The following is an 18,951-nucleotide window of genomic DNA, read 5'->3' on the forward strand; positions in this document are numbered from 1 at the left end:
TGAGGTACTTAATAAACTACGTGAAAGAGAAAGAAAAAAACGACCCGAAATGTGGAAGGACAAATCATGGATTTTGCAGCAAGACAATGCGCCAGCTCATTCCGCGTTATCTGTCAAGCGGTTCCTGACCAAGTACAGCATCCCAGTGTTAGAACATCCACCTTACTCGCTAGACCTAGCACCATGCGACTTTTATCTTTTCCCTAAGGTGAAATCTGCATTGAAAGGTACGAGATTTGAATCCGTAGAAGCTGTTCAAGAAAAAGCGGCAAGACTCTTGAAAGAGTTGACAGAAGATGACTTTCAGCATTGTTTTCCAACAATGGAAAATTCGCATGGAGCGTTGCAGGGATAGAGAAGGGGTGTATATTGAAGGTAAGTATAAGTAAGTATAAGAATAAGTAATTATGTTTAAAATGAAAATACAATTTTTTTACAATATCAGTCCCGTTATTTAATAGCCATACCTCGGTACATAAACCGCAAAGGTTATCCGAGTATAAATGTCCAAGCAACTTGTTATGGAAATGAAAAAAATACCATCATAGGTGCTGAGTGTCCTGGTAGTGTGCATGATGCTGGGATGTGGCGAAGAAGTCAAGTTAGAGAAGTTATTTCTCAATTTAGTGACAGCCTGTCTATTGGGGGATTCAGGATATGGCATCGCACCTTGGTTGATAACACCTTACAAGCCTCCTCAAAATGCACAACAGCGTAATTTTAACTTACAACACGCGATGGAAAGGGTAGTTATAGAGAAAGTTTTTGGACAGTTAAAAAAACTATTTCCAGTTTTAGGAAATTGTATAAGGGTTTCCCTAGACAGAGTGCCAAAAACCATAATATCTTGTGCTGTTTTACACAATGTGGGAAAGCATTTGAATATGTTTGATTACGATAATATTGAGGACGATTTCAACGGAAATTTGTTGGAAGGTGAGCAAGTTGCAGTTTGAACAAGTCGAAAACGCAATAACAAAGTTGTGAGGAGAAGAAAAACGGTAACGAATGATGAACCGTCTTGTTCCTATACAATAAGAATTTCCCTGAGTATTCAAACGTCCCTAAGACCAGAGTTTATAAAATTGTAATAATTATTCAACCTTGTTAAAATTAAATGGTTGGAGAAATAATTTTGTGTTAATAATTCATTGTATTTTATAAGCAAACACCATTTGGACCTATGTATTGCCTTACTGAGTTAGCAACAGGTTTGTGTCAAGTATCTCCGTATTACAAGCAAGACACATGTAACACAAACCTGAAATCTTATGCAGTCATCTGCCTGAACTGACAGATAACAAATACGTAATTTACAACAGGCGACCACGTAAAATGCTTATTGTTAGCTCGAACCTAACAAGTTTGGCGTAAGAACAACTTGTACTAAATTGTTTTTTTTGTAGGGACACAGGATTTAGGAATGGGTTTATTTATTATAAATTCTCAAAAACGGTCACATAACCACAAGTATCTGTAGAAGTTTGTGTAGATTTACTACAAACTTGTTTTTTCTGCAATTCATCTACGTAATTTTATTTTCTCTCGTTCCAGTTTCATTTCATTGAGTTTCATTTGTTGTAGTAGATCTATGCGTTGTAACTGGGGAGTTGATAGCTCTCTAGTTTGATCATTCTCATATTCCAACACTTTTTTGTACTTTTCCTGATTTTTTCGGACATTTCTTTACCTTTGTTTGTTGTAGGTATTTGTTGAAGTTATGGACCTGGCTTTTCATTACATATATCCATATTAGTAGCTGCACTAACCCCAACTGCCGTATTCCCCGGGACTTTACAAAATACAGGGTTTTCTTTTTCATCCAGTGACTCCAAGAATTGTACCTCCCACTTGAAAAGTTTTATGGGCTTTTAAATCGGTCTTCTTTTTAATCCTTGATTTCATATTGTTCAACATTTTGGACAGCTGTGTAGGGGTCAGTTGGTTTCCACTAGCGTTGTTATAAGTGTCAGTAACTATCTGCCAAGCTTCTTTTTTGACTGAAATCATCGACGGTATCTTGGATTTGTCTAGTATTACTGAGTTCCCAGCCAAAATTTTGACAAAGAGCTCTTTATCAAACCTTTTTGCGACATCATGGTTATCTTCATCACTCGAGGACATGTCAGATGCGTGTTACCCAAGCGGTGAGTACAGCAGTGACTGAGGCTGGGTTAGCGGTGTGGAGGGGAGTGATGTGCTTTCAAGTTACAACAGGAAGGCAGGTAAATTCTCCGTGAAGCAAAAGTGAGAATATTCTCTTTTGAGAATATTCTCCAGTTTTTCCGGATCATACTTACTAAGACGAAAAATACTCCTTGGGTAGGACTCACTTTTATTCACTCCGTTTAGAGAGAAAGTACAAGCAATGAGATAATTCTCTGAGAATATTCTCGTTTTTATTCACTTCACTTATTGGATATGCATGTTGTACAAGTATTACTCTTACGTGCTCAAATCTCATATATAAACAAAAATAATGTTAAAATCATTTTCAATTTTTTTTAACAGATAAAACTAAACACTTTACCTGTGGCAAACGTATTTTTTTATTTACATATGTTATTTAGAACATGGACAAAAAATAATAATCCTAGATTTATAAATAAAAGAAATATATGATAATATATTTACCAATAACAGCTCAAAATGTAGCGAATTCTAAAACATGCAGGGAACACGTTAGTACATGGAACTGAAAACTACTTACATTGCATTCTAAGTCCACGGCAGATCAGTACATGACATAGATGGTCTTAGTCCTAATAATAAAAAAAAATTAGTTGGAATATTTACACTACCGTCCTGGGTATGACGTTAAACTGCCTCTTCCCACCTAACCATTCCCTAATTCCTACCAAATCCCCCTCCAGGGTCTTTTAAGTACCCGTCCTCTGACCGTTCCAGTGCATGGCTCGCTGGGAGTGCTTAAGCCGGTACTAGATGCCCTATCTGGTGTCGGTGAGAGCTGATGTGAGCTTGTCTCTGCCGAGGCGTAAGTCATGTACTGGTTCAGAAGCCAGCCACTTCGGTCCTTGGTCAGGAAGTGTTCAGTAGGCAGGGGTGTCGGAGCCCCTGTTGCCACGTGCGAGTCCAAGTTGTGCGCGTATTCCCGACTTGGTAGGGTCGGTCGGGGTAAAATGGGTACAAAAACATGCTCTTTTTAACTTTAAGGCCTTTTAAAAAGTTTCTTGAAATAATTACAAAATAATTACAGGTTCCAGCTTATCATTGTGACCTCTTAGAATAGTTTAATATGTAATAAAAGTTAATAAACTATTTAGTATAAAAGTAATTATTTTTTTTATAGTATACCTATTTTACCCCATGGTTTGGGGGAAAACGGGTATAGTAATGTTTTCATAGTAAAACACAATAATTACAAGTGCTGTACTTATTTTACCCCAGTATTTGTGTAAAGTAGGCACAGTAAAAATAACTAATGAAATATTTTGGTCACAAAAAATTTATTATTACTAAAAATATCAGTTAGACAAGTAATTTATTTAAAAAATTAAAACATAGAAACAGTTCGTTGAGAGGGGCACTTCACACAAACTTGAAAAATCTTCCATTATAATCTGGTACAGAAAAAACATTAGAAATTTGTCCTAAATCAACCCACTCAATGTCTTCTTTATCAGGAAAAATGTAACGCTCTCCTTCACCTTTGCATTTTGTCAAAAACTTTACGGAATATCGCTCCTTGTTGCGAAGATCTTGTGCAGTAATTTGTCCCCTGTACTCCTTCACAACCGTGCCACATTCACTTTGGTAGTTTATACCTACCCATGATCCTACAGTGGGTTCAGTAGGTTTTACGTTTTTAGGTAGGCTGCTTTCATCGTCACTTTCTGCCGTATCAAATAAGCGTTTAGTAGCTCTAGGTTTTTTTTGCGGCTTTGCTTGGACCAATCCAGGCTCTTGTTTTATTGTTTTTCCTAAGGCTGTAATGGGTTTAGGCCTATTAGTTTTACTTTTTATTTTCTCTTTTCTGGCATCTTCTTCTTCTTTCAGTCTGTCCATTACTTCATTTGTTGTCATTACTTCACCACAACTTCCTTGAACTCGTCGCCTTTTTGTCTTAGAATTTTTCAATGCATCTTTTACACTTGATGACTGTTCAGGTGACAATGTACTTAAAATTGCTTCTCTCAGTTTCTTCATTGGTGAAGGAGAAATTTCAGGTAGGCCTGCTACAGAACTTGATGGGCCGGGTAAATCTTGTACAGGATTAGCTAACTTTAATCCAGTGGGTTCTGGTCGGCCAATGGGTGCCTCTGCGATGTCTTTGGGTGTTTCGATGGAGTTTTGCTTAGGTTGTGCTCCACTTTGTAAGTCCATTGGCCTAGTTGGTTGTACTGAAACAATCCTTTTTTCTAAAACAGACTTATTCACAGGATAGATCCCAGAGCCCTTAAAACCACCAATAATGTGCTCAGATTTGAATGAAGTCGATACCAGTTTTACTTAGAAGACTTGGAAAAACAGCCTTGTCAACATTTTTAAGCCGCGATTCACGATACCAGTTCTTCAAAATTTCTCTCCACGCACTTTTCATAGGAGCAAATACCCCAACATCCAATGGCTGAAGTGCATGGGATGTATTTGGGGGCAAACACAGAAGAATAATGTCATTGTCTCTTGCCACTCGGGTTACGTTATAGGTCAAGTGACTTCCATGTCCGTCAAACAAGACAAGAACTGGTTTTTTCAAGATTTTTTGTCTGATTTGCAAAATTAATGAGCCATTTCTCAAAAATGAAATCTTGCATCCAGCCAGACTGTGTGACTCCATAGAGTGCACCTGGCGGTCCTCCTTGAACCCAAGTACTTTGCAAATCTCCCTGTCCTTTAAAAACAACACAAGGTGGGTAGCGTTCACCGGATGCACTGGCTACAAAAAGAACACTGTATTGCAGTCTGCCAGCTCCTCCTGATCTTGAATAGGACACTTTTGCACTTTTAGGGACAAAGACCTTACCCTTAGTGGGATCTGTGCCTAGGCCAGTTTCGTCCAAGTTGAAAATACGTTCTGGGTGATTTTCTAACCCATTTTCCACAAGAACTTGCTCATAAATTTTAAAAAAACTCATCTACCACAAACTGAGACAGTCCTTCAGCCCTTGCTTTTGTTAATATTTCGGGTTTCCGTTTTGATAGTTCATGTGCCCACCTTTTTTCAAACCCTCTTAAAAAGTCATACCCTGGCATATCGTCCTTGAATGGCGTCTTTCTACCCACTGATTTTACATAGCTACACACCATATATTGCAAGTCTTTTCTATCTAGTGGATAACCACATTTTGCTGCATACAATAAAGCCTCCACAATATAGTTCTCCTCTTCTTTTGATAGCACTGTTGCCTTTCCAGAACCAGGAGTTTTAGGAGGATTTTCACTCCACCGCCGAAGGGTTTCATAAGGAATGTTATATTTTCTTGCTGCAGCATATACTGAGCTTCCATTGTCAACTTCCTTTACTGCTTCCTTCAAAGAATCTTCATCATATTTTTGGGTTTTTTTCTTTATGTATGTGCGTGGCATGATCTAAAACAAAAAAGTGAGGTTAGTTTTCAGTTTTTAAAATATTATACCTATTTTACCCCATGTTAACAAATTATGAATAGCATAAAACCTATTAAACTTTAAAACATTAAACAAGTTAAAAGTTAAAGTATATATGTGTAATGTATACATACCTGAATTTGAAACTTCTATTTGATTAGGTTAACTTTTAACAATGTCATCAGTTAGGTTGTCTTGGTTACACTGACTCCTGTGAACATATGTTTTTTTCATTTTAAGAAGCTACCAGCAGTTTAGCCAACTCACTTTCAGTATAATATCATATAAGATGATGTTATACATTTATGGTATTTTTTTCTGATCCAAAACATCAATAACTCAAGTTTTTATAATATAAAATAATGTTTATACCCGTTTCACCCCAGTATACCCATTTTACCCCGACCGACCCTAATCGATGGAAACCGGGCCTCGGGGAACTGAGGTAGGGTTGTCCCCCAAGCTACGGTTTGTGGGACACCCGAGGGCATGCCCGCTCCCGGTGAATCGGCCCGCACTACTAAACACGATGCGCTGGTGACCTTATGTATGGAAACTCAAACCACCCCACCCTTAGGGCAAGAATTCGGAGTAAGAGACAACGATCCAGAGAAAAAGCGACAGTTGTCAGATTCTGAAAATGAATCGTATATCAAACAAAGGAAAGTGGAAGAAAAAGTAAGAGCTGAAAATATGAACGTTCCAACTCCACTATATCTAATCGTTAGTCACAAGGATGAGGGCAAAACTCTAACGAAGGTTAGTCCTTTCCTTATTAACAAAGCGTTTGTTTCCTCAGGCGGTCAACCTAAAGCTGTGAGCAAATTGAGGAATGGAACTATCTTGGTGGAGGCAGCGAACCACATCCAAGCCAAAAAATTCCTTCAGATGACGAGTTTTTTTCGATCAGGTGGAAGTCGTCGTTCAACCGCACTCCTCACTGAACACCTCCAAGGGGATCGTCTTCTGTCGTGACCTGATGGAGTGTAGTGAGGACGAAATCAAGGACGAGCTGCAGTGTGAAATGGTAACCGATGTGGTCAGAATGCTTCGGACGGAGAATGGGAGAAAGGTCCCTACTCCTGGTCTAATTCTGACCTTTGCATTTCCCCAACCCCCAAAAACTATTAAGGCTGGATACTTATCCTTGACGGTACGGCCCTACTTCAAAAATCCGCAGCGGTGTTTCCGTTGTCAGAGATTCGGGCACTCTACTAAGACGTGCTCGGGACCCGAGACATGTTCCCGTTGCGGCGATGAAGGCCACCAAGAAGACGGATGCAAGAACGACGTCAGATGCGTGAACTGCAAGGGTAAACACGCGGCGACCTCTAAGGAATGCAAAGTTTACTTAGAGGAAAAGGAAGTTTTGAAGATAGTTACTATAGACAAACTTTCCTTTAACGAAGCCCGTAAAGAGTATAGGAGAAGAATCGCTCCAACCCCTAAAAAGGGAGTCTCATACTCCGAAGCTGCTTCAGCCCCAGTCCAATCCGCACAGTGCCCGTCATGTACTGCTTTAGAGGGTATGGTTCTCAAATTAACAGAGCAGGTTGCCGCTTTGGTTAAACAGCTTGCAGCCGGTACCGGACAACATCCGTTGGCATCCACCAGTAAGCCTTCCCAAGCAGTCCACACGCCCCATATTAAGTCCAACACACAGACTCAAGCTCGCCCAACAGCTACTTCTACTTTCAGAGATAAGGTGCAACAAAATACGAAATCCACCTTATCTTTGGAAGAGAGGAAAAAACTCACCGACAAACTTAAAAAGAACATAGAAACAAAATCAGAAAATAGATCAAAATCCCTAGTAAAAAAGACTAACTCATCCTCGTCCAGATCCTCACAATTATCACTTGATGATGATATGATTGAGGACCCTTTGGAGATGCAGACAGAGTTCCAAACTGTTCATGGTAACTTCCGTCCTGTATCTAAGCAAAGAAAAAAAATTACGATGAACTAGCACAAAATAAAATATATAATATAATATAAAATGCTGTTACAATGGAATATTAATGGTTTGAGAAGCCACTTTGAAGACTTAAAACTACTTATAAAAACAAGAAAACCTAAATTAATTTGCCTACAAGGGACTAAATTGTCTCCTCTTACTCATTTCAAACAAAATGGTTATGACATCTTTCGCCTAGATCATCACCAACAAATTGCCTGTGGAGGTGTGGCTATTCTAGCAGATTCTTCTGTTAATGCTAGAGCCTTGAACATCGTCACAAACCTCCAGGCAGTAGCAGTATCAATTGATGTTCCTTTTAAATTAACCATCTGCTCCATATATATTCCACCTTCCCCTTTTGATTTATCTCTTGATGATCTACGTGATCTGTATAGCCAACTCCCTTCTCCTTTCTTGATGGTTGGTGATTTCAATGCACACCATCGCTCTTGGGGTTCCAACCATTCTGATCGGAGGGGTAATATGGTTGCGGGATTGTGGGATGAAGTGGCAGCGGTCGTTCTCAATGACGAGTCGGCCACTTACATGTGCCCTAGGACTGGCATATGGTCGGCAATCGACCTGTCAATCTGCAGTCCGGTCGTGGCAACTCGAGTGCATTGGTCCGTACTTCCCGACCTGTCAGGGAGTGACCATGCGCCCATTGCCGTGGCTTTTCAATCCTTTCCGTCTTCGACAGGCAGGTGTCCCAGGTGGAAAATTAAGAGGGCTGACTGGAACGAGTACAAAAAGAACATAGTTTCTCAAACTACTAATATAGAATTAAACGACATAAATACAGCCACTGAATTATTTACATCTAATATTATAACATCCGCAGAGCGAAGCATTCCAAAATCCTCAGGTTCACCAAACAAACGCCAGGTTTCTTGGTGGTCTGAAGAATGTTCGGCGGCTCTAAAGGAACGTCGAAAATGTTTAAGACAGTTCAACAGATCACCGAATGAAGAAAATTTAAGTAGGTACAGAAGAGCACGGGCAAAAGCAAGACAGGTTTTTAGACAGAGACGGCGGCAGTCCTGGCTGGACTACACAGATCAAATAAAACGAACAACTCCTGCATCTGATGTTTGGAGGAAGCTTCGATCTGTTTGCTGCAAGACCTCCCCACCTTCTCTTATTGCTCTGAAAAATGGTACCGATGTGGTAACTGATCCCTTGACAGTTTCCAATTTACTCGGCTCACATTTTGCGGAAATTTCAAAAACGTCATCTTACAATAGGGAGTTTCAAAATTTCAAAACAAATACAGAAAGACATCCTCTAAATTTAAATATTAATAACAACTCTCCTTTAAACCTTCCCTTTACCATTGATGAACTTGATTCATCACTAAAGGCGACATCAAATTCTGCTCCAGGTCCCGATAACATACATTATGCCATGTTGCGGAACCTGACGGAGGATGGAAAACAAGATCTTCTGAAATTATATAATAGAATATATTTAGAAAACACATTCCCTAATTCTTGGCGTCGCTCACACATTATCGCTCTCCAAAAACCGGGCCAAGATAGAACTTCTCCAGGAGCCTATAGACCAATTTCGCTTACTAGCAGTCTCTGCAAAGTATTCGAAAGGATGGTCAACAGACGCCTTGTTTGGTTTCTGGAGAAAAATAATCTTCTTTCACCTTCCCAGTGCGGATTCCGACAAGGCCGGTCTACAAGTGACCATCTACTTGCCTTGGAATCGGCAATCCTGAATTCTTTTATTGAAAGAAAACAGTTGATCGCGGTATTCTTCGATATTTCGAAGGCTTATGACAAAGCTTGGAGAAGGGGGATATTAAATGCTTTAATATCTTGGGGTGTAGGGGGCCACATGGTTTCTTTCATACAGGGCTTCTTGTCGGAAAGAACCATACAGGTCAAACTTGGGACAACCATTTCCGATTCCTTCACGCTGGAAAATGGTATTCCACAAGGTAGCGTTCTAAGCTGCACTCTGTTTGCCATTGCAATCAATAACATATCGTCCTGCGTTACCCCTCCTGTGCGCTGTTCTTTGTTTGTAGATGATTTCTCTATTTACATCTCTACAAAGAGGCTAGCGGTGGGGGAGAGAGCTTTACAGCTTACCATCAACAGGCTTGAGCAGTGGTGCGGAGTGACGGGTTTTTCTTTCTCGCCACCTAAAACAAAAGCAATCGTTTTCTCCAGAATGCGTACCGTTGAGCAGCCAACGCTCTCTTTGCTGGGTCAGAGAATCACTACTTGTGACAATATCAGATTCCTGGGTCTCACATTTGATACCCGGCTAACTTGGGTGCCTCACCTGAAAGAACTAAAAGATCGATGCGTGAAACGCTTGAACATACTGAGAGCTTTAAGCGGAACAAAATGGGGGGCTGACAGGACATGCATGCTCAGGTTCTACAAAGCCACCATCCGTTCCTGTCTAGATTATGGATGTCAAGCATATGGGTCCGCAAGACCCAGTGCTCTCAAAATGCTTGACCCAGTCCATAATTCTGCTTTAAGACTGGCCACTGGAGCTTTTCGATCGTCTCCTATTAACAGTCTTCTCGCAGAAACGGGAGAACCCCCTCTTTCGCATAGACGACAACAACTGTCCCTAAACTATGTTCACGCTCTTTCAGGGAAGCCAGAAAACCCTGCGTTTGAACCGGTCCTGCGAAATCCACTCTATAATTCTTTCCTAGCGAGACCAAATCTTCCTTCACCCTTAGGCGTTAGGGCCAAATCCTACGCTTATGAAATAGGCCTAAACGATTACCAGTTTAAAATCGTTCATCAATGTGATATCCCACCCTGGAGCGTCTCAATGCCAAAAATTATTTTAAATCTCTCTAGGTTTAGAAAAGTCTCCACTCCAGAAACAGTCTACCAACAAGAATTCCGTCAAATACTAGGCAGTCTCGCACCTTGCGATGTTGTCTATACTGACGGGTCAAAGGAACGTTGTAGAACTGGATGTGCTTTCGTCACTGGGGTAAGACGATACGGATTTCGTCTCCCCAACGACTCTTCCATTTTCACGGCCGAATTAACAGCCATCCAAAAGGCCCTAAATATAACGTTTCCTATGACTAAAAAATTGGTTATCTGCAGCGACTCCCTTAGTGGTATACAAGCCATCAGCGACATGTTTTCAAAACACATCATCATCCGCGAAATATGGCACTCTTTGTCTTCCCTTCAGTCCGAAGGTGTTGCTGTCTTCCTTGTCTGGGTACCTGGACACATTGGAGTATCCGGAAACGAGCTGGCAGATAGAGGAGCTAAGGAAGCATTACAACTCCAGCCTTACACCGCACGGATGATTTCTTCCGACATTACCCCGGTAGTGAAGGGCAAACTGAAAGCCAAATGGAATAGCGATTGGCGGGCAGTCGTCAACAACAAGTTACGGCTTATTAAAGACTGCGTTGGACTCTGGGAAACAGCGAACCGCCCGAGTCGTCGTGAGGAGGTTGTGTTGTGTCGCCTGCGGCTAGGCCACACGCTTCTCACACATGGCTTCCTCATGACTAGAGATGATCCTCCGGTCTGCGACACATGCGATACTGTTATTACAGTTGAACATATGCTTGTTGACTGCCCTCGCTACTCGGTATATAGGCGCAACTCGAATCTGCCGGCTTCGTTGAACGATATCCTTTGTGATGACGAGACGGCAACTCAAACACTTCTATGTTTTCTGAAAGCAACGTCGCTGATAAACAAAATATAGTATTGTGTTAAGTTTATCTATTCCGATTATTGATAGTTGTTAATATATATTAATTTTATTATTTAATTTTTATTTATCATTATTATGACAGCTGCCAAATTAGCCCCTTTACAGCTATCTTGGTGGCAGTAAAATTTGTTAAGTTTTTACAGTTTATTGAATTAATGTTACGTACCTTGTCCTTATTTATGTTCTGTTTATATTTTTAGCCCCTACATGGGTTAAGACCTCTTTACAGTCTTTCCCTTGTTATATTTATTGTTATCTAGTTTTAAGTATAAATTATTTACTCACGTACTTGTCATATAGAATGTAATCTTTATGTACCTAATTGACACTACCAAATACGAGTAGGTGTCAATTCTTTCTTGAGGGCAATGATAACCTCAGCGTTTTTTGCCCCTTAAATAAAAAAAAAAATAAAAAAAAAAATATTTACACTATATACACAATATTCACTCGGAACTTATTTACAGATATGTTTTCCAAAGCACACAGAATGGCAGCCCTCTTGACACGAACTGCATACCAATCTGGATTTCTTTCTTGATTTTGCATAATCTTGGTCCTTTTTTAGTGCAGACCCTACAAGTCTTTACTTCGTTGTCAGGTAATCTTTCAAGCCCTCTCAGTCCCCTATTATCCCCATATAAATTGAAGAGCCCAGGGGGAAAATGTACTTTGTCCACTTTTTAAAATTTTACAGGACATCAATTTGAAGTTTAAAAAACGCTATAAATGCCGTGTAATTGTTAGAAATTTATATAAGTTTTCATATTGAGTACAATAAACTTATAGATCACACAAATATAGTAAATAACATCCTTCAAGTAACAATTGTTGCTTAGTAACGTCGGATTTTTCAACAACAAGTACCAATTTTACAGGGGAAAAAATTTTCTTTGTCCAACAACCTAGGTTAACTTAAAACAAACCATATTGGTTATAAGGGAAACCACTAGAGACAAATAAAACTTTATTTTATGCTTTATTGTGTATTAAATCTATGCAGTAAATTTGACAATGAAATTTGTTTAAAACAAATGAGTCGCCAAATGCCAAAACAAGCTAAATCCACTCTGCAAGTTTTTTAGATAAATGCCAAAAAACTGATTGCTTTTCTCACATCCATTACATTTTTATGATTTTTGTTTAAAAAAAAAAGGTTAAAAAATTAGTTATATTGTTTTAAAAATTGCTAAAAAATGGTACAAAAGTTATAATTACTGCAGCCGATTAAATATATGGCATAGCTTGTTTTGGAACAGTAACTATGATTTAGCTGCTTTTGGAAACTTACTCTCCGCCATTTGCTTTTTAACTTTGGTTCCAAAACCAGTTAAATTGCGTTTACCATTCCAAAATAAGTTAAAAACAGAACCTTATATTATTAAATCCTTTTTTCTCAAACCATTGTAGCCTATATTGTTAGGTAAAGTTAGGTTAGGATTAATGAACACAATCGTATTCATTTTCAATACAAAACCATGAATTTATTTATCTACAGAGTTTATAAAATAAATGTGTCGTTTATTAAAAATATTTTCACTCAATCATAGGCTCATCCTCTTCATTTATTTCAAAATCATCATCATCATCTTCTTCGCCTTGATTGGTGGTAGGTAGCTGGAATAAGTCCTTGAAAAACTTCAACTTTGGCTCCCGTTGCCAGTCATTTCCATAGTGGAGATTTAGCAAGCATTTCACATCATTGATTTTTACTTGTTTCACTGGGTGTCCTTCTTGTATCACTCTCAAAACTGCATTGTCAAAATTTTTCCCCCTTTTCATTACTGACTTACTCTCGCCGATTTCAAATACATAGTTTGCTTCTCCTTGTACCAGGATGGAGTTTGGATTACTTTTACTTCTTGAAAAGATAAATTTCTTGGCCTTTTGAAATTGAAAATGCCATTGTCCTGGTTTTTTTAGAACAGCATCGGTTAGAGTTTTCCAATCACTCACAGGGCAATCCGTCCCAAGTTTCACAACAGTACAGTGCTTTTCAATTATTTCAGTGTACTCATTGGGATTGTTGATTACACTCAGATCTTGAAATTTCCTTTCAAGTACTCCAAACACTCTATCAGGGGGAATGAAAGAATGGCCGACTACCGGAAAGAGTAGTACAACTTTAGTAACATGTTTAGGTGCATCTTTCAGGAGCCAATGAGCAATCATACCGACAACAGTTGTGTTCTTGTTTTGGCCACCACAGCCGTCAGAGAAAAGTTTGACTGTGGTGACATTTTCCATGTTAGCGCTTGTTAACCTGTGGTAAACAGCAGGTGCAATTTGACTGGACCCTTTTGCATACTGGTTTTCAGTCCAGAGGTAAGAAAAGGTGTTTTCTGAATTCAAGAGGACTTTAGAATGTCCCTCACAAATCACAAAATTATATAGATATAGCTGGCGCTTATAGTATGGCGGCTTGGTCCGGTATTTTAGGAAGGACAAGATTTTTCTGACAATCATAGCTCAGAATAAGCTCTTTATCATTATTTTCTTGCAAAAGTTTGTAGAATTTGTCTGCACGGACTTTGTGGGCTTTTAGGTTTAGCTTTAGTGTTTCACGCTTGCCTGCATCTTTTTCTGTGGCTAGTTCACACTCAAGCCTTGTGCAGGTTGAACACTTATCAGTGTACGGAGCGTCAAAACCAATGTTAAAGTTCTCAGAAAAAACCAGCCTGAAAAAGTCATACTCACACTTTAATTCTTCAGTTGGATGCTGCTCAATATACATTTTCCACATTTTTGTAATGTTAAGCTCACTTGGAAGGTATTGCCTATGCTTGTTTTTCGCTCTGCAATAGTGTTTTTGTACTGGAATAAATGTTTTAATAAAAGATTTGATGCTGTCTTTCTTTATATTATATTTATCAACTTGGCGTGCTCCTCCACGAGTCTCCAAAGGTACGACGCCTGTTTCCAGGTACTTTTTGCAAATCAATTGCACTCGGTTTTTACTCTCTTGCAAAATTGTAAGTAGTGCTGCCCGACATACTTTAACATTCTCAGTTTTGTTGTTCCTCATTTTAGGTAAGAAAAAGTCAGTACTTACATTTCTTTTTGATTTGATACCTTCTGGAAGACGAGTCCTTTTTGCTGAGGAAACAATGACGTGCTGAAGAATAAAATTCTTCTTTGATTGAAGGTCAGCGTCTTTATAGTATTGCTGATGTATCTTTCTAACATCCTGCAGGGAAAGTTCTGCGCAGCGGTACTTACTTTTGGCCGAATGTTTACAACTAGGCATCTGTGGAAATCCCTTCGGGCGGTGTCTAAAAAAAAATAGGGATTATTAGTTCTCCTATACCTTTAAAAAAATACTAACCTGTAATAAAAACAAATTATAGATCGCAAACGTTGTCAAAAACTGTTGTAGTTAAGTTAGGGCCTAAGCTGAATTACTTTAGGCTGGTTGAGATTAAGTAGTTTAGTTGCGGTTATAGGTTAGTTTAGTTGAGGTTAGGTTAGCTTAGTTGAGGTTAGGTTATTTTAGTTCAAATGAGTGTTAAGATTAGGCTAGTTTAGTTTTCTTTACCAAATGTTAACTTACCTAGCAACTTTTGCAACAGTTTTCTTCCATGCTCTTTCGTTTTTCTTCCTTTTCTTTGCCAAAGGGCCAGGCATCTCTTCTACCAACTCTACTTGTTCCACATTTTGTGGAGTTTCCACTGTTATGTCCATTATATTGACATTTTCTTGTTGAACAATTACAACTTCAGCATTTATAATATCAATACCAACGCCTTCACTACCTTCTAAAATACCTCCTGTATGTTCAGCCTCCATGTTTATGACACACAACAAATCAGGAGCTTTTAAAATAATGTTAAATAATTGAGTGCTATTGCTTCTTATAACACTATTTTAGCCTTTGAAATTTAAAATTAGCCAACAAAATAAACAATTAATTCAGAAGGAAAATGATCAGCAGTTCCCTATAGGAAAAGTCTTTTGGGATTTAACTTATTTTGACACAGAAACATGAAACATTGTAAGTTATTGTAGTTTGATATAGCTGGTTTTGGAACATTGTCATCTGTGCAGATATGACTGTTTTTGGAACCGAATGGCTATAGGATATAACTGATTTTGGAACAACCTTCACTTTTAAATATTAATTTTAAACAGTTTTTAACTGGTTTTGGAACATTTTGAAGTGACAAATCTGTAGCCTAGGTAATACAGAACTCAATGTCATCAATATCTCAACTTTTTTAAATTTTGGATTTAGCCTGTTTTGGCATTTGGCGACTCAAATATTAGCTGAGTTTGTCTATCATTTATTTTTGGTGGACCTTTTTTTCTTGCAAGTTTCTCCATGTGGTAAATTGCTGTAGTACTCTTTAGCTCTTCTTTCCATACAAAATTGTTTTAAGTGGTTCAAATCCACATATTTTGCCTCAGATATTGGTAACAAACCTGAAACAAAAGAACCCTTTTATAAACTAATATTAAATTACATTGACTTAAAGAAGGTTTCTACTATGACACATTGAGTATTGAGTTAATTATTGTAATTTTGTTGCTAAGTCTAATTAGTTTACGTTGTAATATTAGTGATCAGTATAACATGAGAAAGTAAAATACTCACTGTCATAAGCATGAGGAGGTAGTATGAATTCATTGCTAGAAGCTAGTCGAAGATTCTCAGCAAACTGATTTCGGTGGACTATTCCTTGTGGAACTATTGGAGAAGAAATCCACGCACCATTGTATAAGTCACGATGCATAAAATTTGATGGTTTTTTTACTGCAACTGTACATTCTTTTACTGGTCTTATGGGAAATAGGCATTTTTTAAAGAATAAAACGTCTAAGAATCCAACCCAGTTTCTAATGAGACTTTGGTCCACTTCAACTGTTTTAAGGGTACAGGATGTTGACGTGACGACTGTACAACTGATATCCAATCTTCAGGAATTTCAGCTCTAGATTTTGTTTTAGTAATAGCCATATTTCTGTCCGACTCCAATTAGACATAATTGCCACATCTAACACTTTACCAGTGTCAAACGAGGTCACAGAGACAAAACCGTTCAAGGATTTGTTGTCTCGTCTCTGCCACGACTCCTCGAGACATACCAACAAATCAGTCTTAGTTTCTTCACAATTCTCAGCCACAGCCTCTTTGGTAGCCTTCACCATGCTCTCATTAGTACACCTTTTTACTGCTTTGAGCAACAACTTAAGCCTCAAACTTTTGAGGTGGAGAAGGTAGGTTCATCAGCAAACAAAATACGTTGGCAGCGGCTAGGCCACGACCAATCGTGCGCATAGCGTACACAAACATAATGTTTATATCATACTTTTCATTCTCTTTGTTGAATGTTGAGTTGCAGAAAGTTATTGATTCTAAACATAGACTACACTTTAGTTCCAAATTCACAGCTAGGCCATGCCTGAACAACTTACCGGTGTCAAGAACACATAGTTCTACGCAGTCATCGCCATCGCAAAACTTACGCCTAACAAAACTTTTTACTAAACTACTAAGTAGGCCTACATCAAAGATGACATTACCATAACCTGAGGATTGGTAAGTATCGTATTCAGTGAAAGATGAAGCAAGTGTCTTAGATGATTGACTAGGACTAGGCTTAGGTTGTGGCTGAGCATCTGGCTTTGGCCTAGGCCTACGATCTTTAGAATGGTATTGGTTCCCTTTGTACTTTGGTTTAGTTTTGTTGAAAGTTTTAGCCCTAGGCATTACCACTACACCATTCAAATCACTAAACAAAATACTACGTACCCTAAACGACACTAAAACACAAAAATGTTCACTTTGTAAACAATAATGTTACAAGGTAACCACGAATTTGTAAAACACTATTAAGCTGCTAATATTTCATCAACAACAGCAGACAGTAGAAGACAGCCTATTAGCAAACAGTATTGCCAACATAATACTCAGCACTATTGCCCTGATGTTACGTACGCATATACCGTAGAAAAACCACGCGTTCCCACTGGGAAAATCGGGTGCAGTGGGGGTTCATAGTTTTTTCCTACATATTTGCGAATGTTAATGGTATTATGTTTTATATTTTCTTAAACAAGAAGCTTAGAGCTATCAAATAACATAAAAAATATAAAAAATTCCCTTCCGGCTTCTCCTTAACTGGATATTCTAAAATTCATAAAGACAACCTCTGTGTCTCGCAACAGTTTTGTTGGTAATGCATTGGAGGTAGTGAAACTTTTCAAAATTGTAACAACCGTACTAGGGTCTTTAGACAAGATCCAATCAGTCAATTTATGGAATATGTAAAGGAGGTAAGAAAATCGTTCAAAAACGTATGTGTCATTGCTCACAACGGCCAGGAATTCGATTTCCGGTTTTTTGATAAAGTACATTCTAGAACAATCTAAATTCACTCCTGAACTGATCATGCAAGCTACAAAAATAATTTTAATGGAACTAGACAATGTACGATTTATAGACTCCTTGACCTCCACACGGCCCTCTCGGCACTCCCCAAAGCTGTCGACCTTACCCTAGAGAAGAATGGTTACTTCCCTCATCTTTTCAATACATTGACAAACCAAAATTATGTAGGGATCCCATCTAAAGTGTACTACAGCCCTGAAACCAAGTTTGAAAAGTCCTACAAAGACTTTGAAAATTAGCACAACGAACAAGTCGCTAACAATTTAGTATTCTATTTAAAACAAAGAGTTGATCGATATTAAAATTCTCTCTCACGTTGTGGTGTCAATTTATTATTATATCTTAAATGAAAAGAAAAGGTGGTTGAGAAAATAAATAAATTCTTGTTTACAAATCTGTATTACAAACTTTTTAATGAACTATAATTATTAATTTCTTTTACAATTCTTTTATTAATAATTCTCAGGGTTCTTTTAAAAATATAATGAATGCTCTATTAAAATACAATTGTTCTGCTCTTATCTAGGGGTAGGTTCTTTCACCTGACAAAGACAATTTAAAAGAAAAGACAGCCATATATTAAATTATTTATCATGACAGTTATTGTTTGGAAGATTAAAATATTGAAATAAAGAAATTAATATTAATTGTAAGTAAAAAAAGAATATTATGACAGAAAATTGATATTAAAGTATTTTATGAGCTTTTAAAGGAAATTTAGTACAATTTTAAGTTCATTTGATTGGGTTTGGACAGTGATCTTTGAAATAAATGTTTATATTGGAATATAAATTAAATCTCTGACCAGTTTTCTCCTTTATTGAGCGATTGGATAGCTGGGTTGTGATGAAGGGTACCCTTGACGAGTGTCTAGAAGACGGGCTCCATCCTGGTGGGTAGTTTGGTGAAATGATGAGAGTGAAGATCTGGATGTTCTATGTGCTGAAGTTCTTGAAGTTCTATTTGAAATACTTCTCTTGATGCTGGATGTCAGTTCTGGCAGATGAAGCGACGAATATGAGAGTGAAAAGTACCAAGTATAATACACTGCTTGGTGTCAATTATGATAAGTTCAATGTTCTCACTCAACTAATTCCCTTTGTCAAATATAAAAGGAATATTCTCGAAGCTCAGGTAAGTGTACTGTGTAATTTGATATTTTACTGGTTAAATTGAAGGTTTTTATGATAAATTTAAAAAAAATGTAGTAGTCAGTACACGGAGGCCTGTCTTGTCTCAAGACCTCGAGGAGACTGGTTAAAGATGCTAACAAGATGGCTTGGGTCCGTGTGAAGCTGTTTAGATCACT

The 18,951-nt window shown here is 38.2% G+C and overlaps 1 protein-coding gene across 1 annotated transcript; it reads right to left on the reverse strand.

Annotated features, from left to right (window-relative positions):
• Nucleotides 1-13,661: 13,661 nt before the first annotated feature.
• LOC124370205 lies at nt 13,662-15,501 on the reverse strand. Its single transcript, XM_046828497.1, has 2 exons — nt 14,805-15,501; nt 13,662-14,526 (listed from the first exon to the last, which is right to left on the reverse strand). Exons 1-2 carry the CDS (start codon nt 15,038-15,040, stop codon nt 13,662-13,664), a joined length of 1,101 nt encoding a protein of 366 aa, XP_046684453.1. The 5' UTR covers nt 15,041-15,501.
• Nucleotides 15,502-18,951: the final 3,450 nt, after the last annotated feature.

The sequence above is a fragment of the Homalodisca vitripennis genome, unplaced genomic scaffold (assembly GCF_021130785.1).
Source record: "Homalodisca vitripennis isolate AUS2020 unplaced genomic scaffold, UT_GWSS_2.1 ScUCBcl_58;HRSCAF=869, whole genome shotgun sequence".
Classification (NCBI taxonomy): domain Eukaryota; kingdom Metazoa; phylum Arthropoda; class Insecta; order Hemiptera; family Cicadellidae; genus Homalodisca; species Homalodisca vitripennis.